Here is a 12328-nt window from a genome sequence, read left to right as displayed (position 1 = left end):
TTGATTTGATCGTGTAATTTAGCAAATATGACTGTCGGATGAGCGTTAATAAAACACACAACCCTGCTGTATTTCGTGATTCAACGTTGGGTAAAATTGCAGCAAAATTTACGTACATTTGTCTATCCAGATTATGTTATGAGAAGTTGTACTCGTTTGCAGGTCCGCTATTGTACCGTGAAAAGTGAAACATCCCAGATAGACTTGTATGATTGAATACAACATTCTGCCAGGTTGTGTGTCTTATGAGTACTCATCTGACAGTGATATTTGTTCGATTATGTGATTGCATAAAAATATGATATCGATCGTCACTTGTGATGCTTCTCATTCATCGTGCCGAAAAAGAGATAAATATTATCCCATTTATACTTAACCAAAATATACGGGTAGGTATGGTTTACGTTTACCTCATAGCATAATGAAGAAAAAAATTTGTATACGTCACATACAAAACAAATGTGAGGTATCAATAAGAATTATTTTTCATCATGTTATAAGGAAAATTTGAACCATGTATATTTTGATAGAGCATCGATGAAATAGTATTTATTTCATTTTTAGTACGATGAATGAAGCGTCGCACGTAACCAGCATTGACGATCGATGTCGCATTTTTATGCCATCATTTAATTTAGCAAATATCACGTTCAGGTGAGCACTTATGAGACATACAACCTTGTTGAACGTCCTGCTTAATCATACAAGTCTATATTGGATGAATTTATTTTTAAAAGTGATGACAATGATATGTCGTCATCGTAATACGCTGGCTCTATCTATACTGTATGACTCATTAAAAAATTGGTTCTACGTAAGAAATCAAATGGTAACTTCAGGTTATACATTTGGGCTGAATGATTCAATATGTTAGCAGCATTCACTAGACACTTGATTGTTTGAGCGTTTAACTGGAATTAATTTTTTAAAGCTGCTTTCTTACTCACAGTTTAAGGCTTAGTTTGTTTTTTTCAATGGTTTAATAAGCGTAAACCGTTGTTTTTACTTGCACTTAATCCGGGTTAACATGTTATTACCGCGCTACTGCTTTACGAGCCAGTAGCCATTGCTTTTATGAAGCCTTGCGCCGTTCCTCTCCCGACGCGATGTCTCACTAACGCACCAACCATCTATAAACTTCAGGCGTTTATCTGATAAATTGATTAAAACACTTAATAACGAATTACGTTACGAATTTCTCTTCGCATCCTGAATCAGATTATGAATATATGTTATTTCATTATTTGTCATTGTTATTTTCGTATTTCGATAAACGTTCTCTTTAAAGGTTTGTTTTTCTCTTTTGAATTTACTCGGAGAACTTGGGAAAATATGATATCGTTACATATAACTATCGAAGCTGAATAATACTTTCGTCTAATCGACTGATCTTGCCGTTTCTGCAGACCTTTTCAAATCCGAATCCAGATGTCCAGGATCCATGGAACACACGAGCCTTATTCTTTTTTTACCTCTTTTACCACTTTTATCCCATTCTGGAAACCGCTCTCTTGCTGTTCCACCTTCTTCGATGCTGACGTCTGCGAGCTTCGGATTCGCAAAGTTTTAAATCCGAGTCTCGATACGTTTCTCGGATACTCCCAAGACTTTTTCCAGAGTTCTAATGGCGTCTCTGTTACTGCAGCCATGGGCGCTCGCATATACGCTCCCTTATGACCTCTATCTGTCGGCTTCTTCTACATTCTACTAGATTCGATGATCCAATTATATTTATTCCTTGTCTTGGAGTGACTGTTGAATGCGGGTTTGTGGTATCACGTGCGTCTGCGTATCGTCTTGACATGCATGTTTTCATTATGAAAGTGACAAAGAAATAAATTTAATGTTCAATTCTATTACGATAATTCCTAGAGAATTTAATTGTTACTATGGTTTTTCAACAATGTTTATTGGGTTTCTTTTAAGTGCATATTCAGAGAATTAACAAAAAAAAATTTCGTTGATTAAAAAATAAGGCGAGAATATATATAATCACTCTCTGTTGGCTCTATATCCACATTCATATGTATAATCACTTATGGGAACTTAAAAGCAGAATGGCTCACTTTTGTGTGTTTAATAATAAAATTGGCGCAAAGGGGGAATCACTATTTGATCGATTTTATTCCCTTTACCGGAAAAGGCATTAGTAGAATTTTTAATCAGAATTCGAACGGCAGATGAATATTCTGTTTTGAAAACTTTAATATGGATAACTGCCTCTGATGGACGAAAAAGTTTTAGCTTCGCTCTATAATCGTAACGAAGATACTCGTGCGAATAGGTGTGTGTAAAATTTAGTGATCCTTAAGGTTAAACGACTTCTGAGCTTTAAGGGCGTCATGCACATGGTAACTTCCTTATTCCCAACGGGACTAATTTCGCTGCCATTAATTCCGGACGATTATCCCGGTAGGTACCTGCTCTCGAGGGCAGCTGTTTGCGATAGTGGCGCCGCCAAGCTTGATACACGGAGAGTCGTGGCAACTCGTAGAGGCGCTCGTAAATCACTTCCTATCCTTAAGTCCGAACTTTAAGTTCTTGAAAAACCAAAAAGGATTGGGTGTCATGCCTTAGCCTTAACTATAATATGGTGGTGGAAATCTAAATGGCACGAGAGAATAAAAACATGGCGGACCCTACGTATCTGCAGTCAATGGCTTCGCTCTGTTCTATTCGGTATAGGTGCACCTTTTTTTGATTCTATTGAAATTCGTGAGAATGTTAGTCGTATGGCAGAACTGCTCTAGACTTCTGGGTATTTTTAGAGCAATCATAAAAAGCGAATAAATCAGGATAAAGCACTGCCCAAATTCAAGAGACTAGTGGAAATTTCTAAAGTGCTCGGTGCAGTTTATACTCAGGCAATGTAGTTTTGGCTGGTGCAATGTTCCAGTCCTGCTTCTATTGATCCATCGTAATACTCTGGGATTCTGTTAGAGCTATTGAGCTCCTATTTCTCTCTCCTATTGTATCCATGTGCATTGCCTACCTTTAGCTCAGTGATTCACGTTCGTATATGTATAGGTATCCTATGCATATAACCACGTGGCTCTGTGTTCGCAGTACGTTTTAGCACCTTTCCACGGTATGCCTATAGATACGTTTGTAACCGTAACACGTGACGTGTTGTGCATTTTGTTAACATTGCAAATTAGAAACCTGTAGATCATATATATATATATATATATATTGCCTTGACAGAAACGTTCAATTGCGTGTTCAATAAACTCGATTTGCACGTGTCAATATTGGCATTTATACTGTATGCAGATATTGCCTGCGAGTCATTTGGCAGAGAAATATTGCAATCAATATAACATTGTATATCAAGAGATATGTTATTATTTATTACTTTTATTTGTCAAAATTCAGAAATCCTTGAAAAATGCAATACATTTCATTTCTCATTACTACAATCATTTCTGTCGCTCTTGCATTCACCTATTTTTTTCCCCTTTAATTGTCGACTCGCAGGCTTTTAATTTATTTTGCGCACCACATTCTTTTTCAAGAATCTTAAGTATTCCTTTCCGTTTAATTACCAGGAACCGCAGCCACCCGTCTACGAGGAACACCAGTTCCTGAGCCTAGTCAACCCGTACGTTGGGACTAGGCCGACTCAACCTACTTTTAGACGCACTTCTAAAGTGCGATGCTCGAGTTTAGCGTCAACGACGTCATCGTAGTCATCGTCTTTCTCCTACGCCGGTGTTAATAGTGGATGTCTGGGAACTTTATGCTACTCTGAGTTCTACTGCAATTAGTGCACCTTTATTTATAGGCCCTCCTTTTCCTTTTCTTTACAAAGCATTCTCTTATTTCGAGTTGGACACAGAGATAACTTTTTACTTTACGGTTCTTTTTTTTTGTTTTCCTTCTTAATTGCTTCATTACACATCTAAAACTGCTTATTCAGCACTGCCAAGAATGGCAGACTATCGCACTCTAAAATTTCTCCCTTCGGCTCTAACATTTTTCAAGAATTTCTCTTTGTTGTTCAGTACACCCGTTTGAGCAACATTTTACTGTCTTTTATTTTTTGTACGACCGAAAATTCTCGTGCGTATGATTGCCACGCGTATACTTCATCATTTAGGACTCGTTTCTGATACGTTGGCAAACATTTGGCCTATATTTATTACCCTTAAAGAAATCGCTCCAGGCATTCGAGTTGATTTGAATTTTATGAGCGTCAGTATCTTACAGCGTCTTTCGCTCATATCGTCTTCCGGTATCTTGTATTATCTTCCCTATAAAGCAGAAAGGCCGTGAAAAGAACTTCTCGCTTTTTCTTTTTGAGCGTAGAATGAAAAAAAAATGAAAGACAGATACCTTAAATCTAGTTGTTCGTTTACAACTTTTTTTTTGACATTTACGTATTACGTTATATCGTACCTTCGCGCAGCGTTACTGTGAAGTAGGATTCAGTGCTTGGCTTGCTCTTTCCCATGGAGTTGACTGCTATCACTCGAAAACTGTATACCGTGAATGGCTCAAGATTTTCTATGGTGTAAAATGTCTCGTTTGTTGGAGTAACGATGCTCTTACTCTCTTCCCATGGACCCTGTTCGCCGATTCTGAAAACACACAAAGACTTATTTAGATTTATTTTTTTGTAATTATTATCACACTGTTTCGCTTCTTTTCATACTACATACAATGGCGATAAAAAGTAATCATCCAATGTACAAGAAGGTTAAAATCAAATTAGTTGTAAATTTCCAGATTAACTTTTTTTTTTAATTCAAACACGCGTAATATATTTATTTATATTAGAGTGTAAGTGTAACATAACATTGCCATATGTTTGAGTAAAAAAATTAATCTAGAAATTGACACTTTATCTTCGGTTTTTTTGTTTTATGAATATTGCCTTCTATTGTACATACATAGATTACACCTTATAGAGTCAATCGTTACCATTAAGGAATCGAATGTTTTAATGAAAAAACGAATGTTTGTACTTTCCTTTGGTATACGGTATAAAAATAGTAAGATGTAGTGGTATCGTTGTTTTCTTTTTAAACAGTTTCCTCTCTTTCAACGGTTTTCTATAATACTATATATGTTTATCTCTTTATTTTTTCCTCATCTTTTCTACCACTAAAGCGTTTCATCTACTTTAAGGATTTCTTGACGATATGGTAAGAATATTAAGAAATTTTTCTTGTGACGGTACAGTTACTCAATTTTAGGGGAATATTGTTATCTAGCTTGATACAAATTTTATTCATTTGCGAATAATTACGTCACCTCTTACACATAGACAAAAATACAAAGTCTGGATAAGTGATTAAGATTAGTGAAAAATATATTGGTTCCTATCATCGATGATGAATTTACGCACAATGAATCGAAATATTGTAGGAATACAAGGTAAAAGGAATATTTGAAGAAAACTCGCTAGCAATATTCCCACTTATTGCTCGTCCATCAATAATAATGCCAGGATCTTTTTCTTCGGAAAGTATTGCAATTCGTAATATCACACAACAAGTCCATTTATACCGAATCGAATTCGCGTTAGAATGATGATCATGGTGATAGCCAAATAAAACTGTCAGTTGGGCAATCATATAGCTAATGCCCAAGTTTTCTACTGTTGTTTTCTTATGTACAGGGTATTACATGGGAAAACGCTGAATCTAATCAGTAATCACCTATCATTTTCAAAAAGCTGCAGGGAATGCGAAAAGAAAAATAGGTTTAAGTAGAGGAAGTTTGTCAATTTTATTCATACGTAGACTAAACACAATCATTTATATTTATACATTTTTATTGCATTTTTTAAGGATTTCCTGCAGAGATACGTAAAAGACTATTGCTATGGTAAAAAAAAAACGGAAAAAGAGAATCAATTGGAGATACTCAAAAAATGGTAGACGGTATCCCAGGAGAGTATTTTTAGATCGTGTTCTTGATATTTTTCGAAAATGACTTGATTATTGCGCGAATTTTGACGGTGTACACTTTCAAAATGTCTACAATGGAGATAAATGACTTTTAACGTTTTTAGAATAAAATAATATAGGCATAATTACTTCTGGTTGTGTTTAATTTACATGCGAATGAAATTGACAAAAACTTTCTCTATTTAAAACTATTTTACTTTTCTTGTTTCTGCATGTGTATCAAAATAACCGTTAATTAGTTTCAGTAATTGTTCATGGGACACACTTTATATGGAACGGTTCTTGTTGACCCAGGTGTTCATGTTGAAGGTATGTAACGATATAACGTCCTGCCGCTTAAATAAAAAAGTACAGGTTAATATTTCAGTAACGACACGATGATTCTATGATGTAAATATATCATCAAAGCTAAATTGATATATTGATACATGTTAGACGTTCTAAGTATATTATTAAACTGCTGTAAGGCTCGAAGAGCTCTCCAAGGGTGGTAGTGGGGTTGATACCTTCGGGCAGTCCAAGTCTGAGATATATTATATTTTATGATCTATCCCCCAAGATCTTTAAAGAAAATCAGAGGTAGAGACTAGGACTGACTCTGAAATAATGTAACTGAAACGGTGTGAAAACTCAGTGCCTGCCTTTCCTCTCTTGAGGGGCCTAATGCACCCAAACAGGTTAAAGATGTTATGTTACATAATTTATTTTCAAAATTTACATCTGCCACAGAAATTATCTGAAATCACATAACCACCAAAATTCTTAAAGCAGATAGATATCTAGGGATCACCGGAGCGGATTTATTTTCTGATTTATTTCTAGTACCGATTTTGAAAATGTAGTTTTGAGAAAAACGCGATTAAAGTTTCACAATATGTTCAAAATAAAGGAATCTATTGCTTTTAACTTACACTGACTCATCGAATTCTGGACCACATAAAAAATTCTCAGCAAAGCAGGCTGTTATCAAAATATTAATTTGTTCCTGTTAGTGACGTGTTCTTGATTTCTTCGTCGCTTCTTCCGCGATGCTCTGCCAAACTCACTAGCGTCCTCTAATGCAATGTATTGACGAATATTTTTGTCCAATGAAATTTCTATTGTATTCATAGTTCTTAAATTAATGTTATTCTGAAATACCAGCAAGTGTATCATTATCTGGCCCGGTGTAAATTACTATCAGTGAATGTATCTTCGATGTCTTTAAAGTAATACTAAAAAGAAGTAATAAAAAAAAATCATTTAAGGGAACCTTGAAAATTTACACTAATTTATATACTGTAATCTGCATATACCAGCATGGAGAGATTACGTTGCTTCATTTGAAAATAGCTTAGACCTATGAAACCCGATGAAAGGTCGATTTGCTTTACAAATTTGTATTTAAATTTTGTATACCTTTCTGTTGCTTCAGACTGATATGCTTGTGTAATTCATACCAAATCCGAATTTATCTTCTTTCCGCTTATTGAAATTGACCCATTCTTAAACCAGCATTTGAAAATATATGTATATTTGGGTAGCATAAAAAAAAACGATTTGGCTCATATCAAATGTTCAAAATGAAAATAGGTGTTATACATATGTCAATCCCACTTGTACTTGATCGAACCTTTGTGCAACTTACGGGAAAGAGAAAAAAGGAGAGCCTGTCATACATTTTTTGACGATTAAATTCAAATCGTGTCATCGCGACGTCAGTTTCGAATTCATTGTTCACTTTTTGCTTGACCTTATTCGACGTCATGCTGTTTCCAATGGTAATCTCGTTGGTTTGGTGTTGCTGAATGTCAGAAAACTCGCGGCCCAACTACACCCTCATCAAAACGTGTTAGACACCGAAGCGCGTGCAGTGAATTTTACGGCTGTGACGTGGCAGAATGTTGGCTGCTTCGAATAGCCATTATACTCGTACTATGAAGTACGAGTAAAATGTTATTATTATTATACTCGTTTCGGATTTATCAGTTGTACGATAATGTGTTTTCTTTTAAACTCATTGAAATTTTACTTTCTCATACATTTTCTTATATCTAAGATTCTATCATTCTTCTGACGTCTTCCTGCTCCTTCTCCACAATTATCGAAAGACGCACAAACGGCGTTGACGCAGCGAACAAGTCGTTCCGGCTGGAGGCTTCCGTGTCGTAATTAATGACGCAGGAAAGCTGTAGGAAAATGGTGAGACTGGAAGCCACGGTTTGGAAATAAAAAAAGAAAAAGTAACTAACTACGCAACAAGGTTTCCTTTCGAAAGCTTGTAAGTGACCGACCTCTATTTTACCTTGTTTTCTTCTTATTCTTTTTTTTCATTATTTTTCTTCTTCTTCTTCTTCTTCTTCTTCTTCTTTATTACCATCTCACTTTCCTTCCTTCGTCTCTGCCCTCTACTTTCGATCATACTGCTTCCCTTTTTTACCCATTCTTTTCGCCCTTCACTCATTTTCCTCTCTCGGGAAAAGACGATTTCACGAGAACGTGCGGCTCGCCCAGAGTAGGAAATGCCCTGCATTTTTTGCAAATACCAAGCAGGTACAGAGAACAGGCTTATCCTACTCTTTTTCATCTTCGTTTCTCTTTCGGTAGAGCCTCCGCTAGTTCGATACAGCTGCAATACGTTGTCCTTGTTTTTCCAATATTATCCAGAACGAGTCAAAGTATATAATACAAAGCTGAAATTAGTCCAATAATGAAATATTTAATGAATCGAGTCGGCCAATTACGAATATGGTTACGAATGACTTTATTACTGCCAGTGACTGTAACAGTGTCTGTGTATAGATTTCGCACGGTTGAGAACATCCTTTCGGTGATCCAATGAGACATTGAAAATTCGTCACGCTGCTTGCAAATAAAGTTAATGAATTTCGATGGCATAACAAATAGCTTAAATAATCGGATCGATAATATTCTACTCGATAGATTTTCACTGAATCAATTATTCAATTAAACAATAATTTTAACTGGCAGATTTCGGTCACGGGTCACTAATCGTAAATTCAATGTGAACGTCGAATAAATTATTCGATGAAAAAAAACGATATTTGCCGCTACAAACTGTAGGTGATTTGCATGTATAGAGTCTTATCGTATTTTCACGCAGAACAAAGGTTGATCCAAAAAAAAAGGAATTCAACGTCGCACCATACACCTCTGTGTAATTCGGTAAACCACGTTTCTGTTTTTTTTTTGTCACAATTAATGCATATCATCCCTACAAAAAGTACTTGAAGAAATTCTTTCAGAACGAAGGAAAGCTCACGCCCGTGGCATAAGGATCTATGGGACAAAAACTAAAGGTTGATATACACGCCAACGTTAGAGGAAATGTAACAGCCCTTATAAAGGGATATACTGAATTCATCTCTAATTAGTCGTATACCGTAATTCGCAAGATCCCTCTTGCAAAGCCACCACTGCTGGTTGGTTTAGCCTACTGTACGTTCATATTCTCGTACTCTCGTAGTCTCTTAGCCTTGCAGTTGCATGAACTCGTAGTTGGGCAAGGCGTCGCACAGTGTTACGAAAATTTAACTATGTGGAGTCGTGAACAGGCACGAGTGTCCAGGATACTATGTCATTGCTGAATAGAGTTTGAGCAACGAATTCCTACTAGGATATACCCCACTCCCCTTCCCCGTCTGAAAGTTGCGCATATACATATATCTTTTCAACGTTATCTATATTGCATACGTTGCATAAAATAATTCATCAAAATACAATAAATTTTAAGGCAAATTTCACAGCAAATTCACTTTTACTGAAGTGCAATGGTAAAAGTTTTGTTACTTGAAAATATATCGAGTGGAATTTAAATTTATGCCTTGTTTAACGTGTAAGCTAGCTCATTTGGAAAAAGGAAAATTTTCACAGCTACTGTATTAAATTTTACTTTAGAGCATATTGCTTTACTCGCTTATTGAGATCAAACTAGAAAAAAATAGTGGATTTTCGTAGATCTTATTGGGAAATCCTAGAGTTTTTACGATGGTGTTCTTTGACAATTCATTTTTTTGCGGTTATATTTGGCAATTTTTTTACTTTTGCTGGTAGAACAGTGGACGCGCATCGTTCGCTTGTTTTGGCAGTTCCTCTTTTGGCTCTTTGGAAGCATATTTTTTAATGTGTATTAATAATCGATATAACTAATTTTAAATTATTGAAAGATATAAATCATTTCGGAGCATGAAAACAATGAATATCCAAAAAATGTCTTTATCATTTAGGTTATAACGTAAATGTGTATTACGTTATGCATATAAAGTAATGTCCACAAGTGAAATATGGTTTTTTTTTTTTGACAGATCGCAAATAGAATATGAAATAATAGTCTATCTTTGGATGGTACCATCAAAATATTATACAATCGTTAAAAATTGAAACGTGAAACTCGGAAGAAAATTTAACTTGGCTTGGATAAATTTTAACTAAGCTTAGTAAAATTTTGCGATTGAACACGATAGAAATATTCAATTCTAGAAATTACTGTGTATACCATAAAAGTTCTGTTTGCTCCCATTAAAAATATCCTATCTTATCGGTAAAGCATGATGAAATGGCAATATATTCCACAGTTTCTGTTTTTTACGCTAATTTTTACTATGAATTTCCTAAAAAAATTTATTTAAAAATGATCACCATGTAGGTCTAATTTCGTTCCTTTAACCTAGTTCTAAGTCTGCTCGTTCGATAAATATGTACAAGTTTAACCCCGATGAGCCTGATATCGTCCTTTTCATTCATATCTAGGCCGATACGTCGTGTATTGCGACCGGAAACAGCACTTATAAATGATATTCTCATACCATAAAGAAGAACGAAAAAGAGTCGAAACAAGATTTATTTTTGACTCGAGTTGGTAAAATGTCAAAGGCTTTATGCAAATTACAAGTTAAATATTCTTAGAGCATTTTGACTGGATGAAATTATAATCATATGCTTTATCTTTACATCTTATATATACTATATTGTACACATATATGTCGTGCATCTTGATAACGCGATAAGAATGAATGATTTCAAACAATAACGAAGGTAGGGTTTCAATAGGGAAGGTACGGCCCGACGCTAATAAAAACGGCGTGCATAAGTTTGATGATAGACTCCGAGGGATATTTTGCAACCTCAAACCGAGACTAGCTGGTATATTGAGCCAACGTTAGCTCAGTTAGCGATACGTCACCGCATACCTATGAGGTTATGTTCGAACTGCGAATTAAGCGAGGAGGTCTCGAGCATTTGATCTACAATTTTACGGGATGAAACAGCATCAATTAAAAGAGAAATACGTAGAGTTTGCCACTGACGTGCCAGTACGGGTACCAGGCGAAAAAAAAACCTGAAAACAAAGTAACGATATCTATTGATTTCTCTAAGAGACTAAAAACTATAATCTTAACCTCTTCGCTAATTTGCAATTGATTAGGATGCTTGAAGAATGAAATTCTGTATCCAATGTCGATGCCTGAGATTTGCCATATTTATTATATTCGACAACGTGCGAAAGTGATAATAGAAGTTTAACTTTCATGATTTCCTTTTCCTACTCTGCCCGTTTTCATTATTATGAACAGCCTACGTGCGTTGGCACGACCTCGACTTTTGGCGTCGGTCTGATATTAACATGCCAATACTGGCAGCGCACGTGACCTCCACGGATAATGAGTCTCGGACCAACACCAAAGCCCTGGCACCCAGTATTGTCCAAGAGTTAGACTAGTTGTAAATCCCAGCTGGTAACTGTGCATTTATCCAGCCTAGAGAATTGATCGGTATGACGTCACAAAAAGGCGAGTAGGGTACTAAAAAAATATTTAAAGATCAGCCCGTAAACTAGTAAACTACACGTTAACCACGTTGCGGCTTGCGGCACGTACCTAGTTTATAGTTAAACAACATGGCGGAAGATTATTCCTATCTGGCACGAAAGCCTCGTAATGAAATCTGATATCCGAGCTTTCATAATCACGCGTTGCGCCTGGCATTAAAAAAGCAATAATAAAACAAATAAAATAAAAAAAGCACACGGCGTTAACTTAAATCTCTGCAGTTTTCATGAACAATTTGATCTCGTTCATATCTGATATAATATAGTTCTCGCTCTTTATGTGGCCTACTGTTTAAGAGGCCATCTGGGTTGATAGCCCCCCCCCCCCAACCAGAAAATGATATGAGGGGAAATTGGTTCAGGTTCTCTTTATGTGGTTACTGCCACATTTTCTTATGTGCACAATTTGCACATCAAATTAACACGCTCCACATTATTTTATTCACGTATGTAGAAGTGGGGACATTAAGATTCTTGGAACTCTATCCACCTACATTCCTATGGATGGCCTTGTAAAGGGAGTCGACTGTGATTAATACTAATTTTCTTAAATTTTTTTAAGAAACGGCTCGACCGATTTTTATGA

The 12328-nt window shown here is 35.9% G+C and overlaps 1 protein-coding gene across 5 annotated transcripts in view; it reads right to left on the bottom strand.

Moving 5' to 3' along the window:
* LOC107270534 (tyrosine-protein phosphatase 99A) overlaps positions 1–4551 on the bottom strand; it is a 38244-nt gene extending 33693 nt beyond the window's left edge. For all 5 annotated transcript variants that reach the window (XM_025087899.1, XM_015745623.2, XM_015745624.2 and 2 more), the window contains exon 1: positions 4399–4551. In XM_025087899.1, coding sequence (XP_024943667.1) covers positions 4399–4453 — 55 coding nt within the window. In that variant the 5' untranslated portion in view covers positions 4454–4551. The remainder of the gene's footprint in view (positions 1–4398) is intronic.
* Positions 4552–12328: the final 7777 nt, after the last annotated feature.

Source organism: Cephus cinctus, unplaced genomic scaffold (genome assembly GCF_000341935.2).
Source record: "Cephus cinctus unplaced genomic scaffold, Ccin1 Ccin1_scaffold0802, whole genome shotgun sequence".
Taxonomy (NCBI): Eukaryota; Metazoa; Arthropoda; class Insecta; order Hymenoptera; family Cephidae; genus Cephus; species Cephus cinctus.
This window is presented reverse-complemented; position numbering and strand designations above follow the sequence as displayed.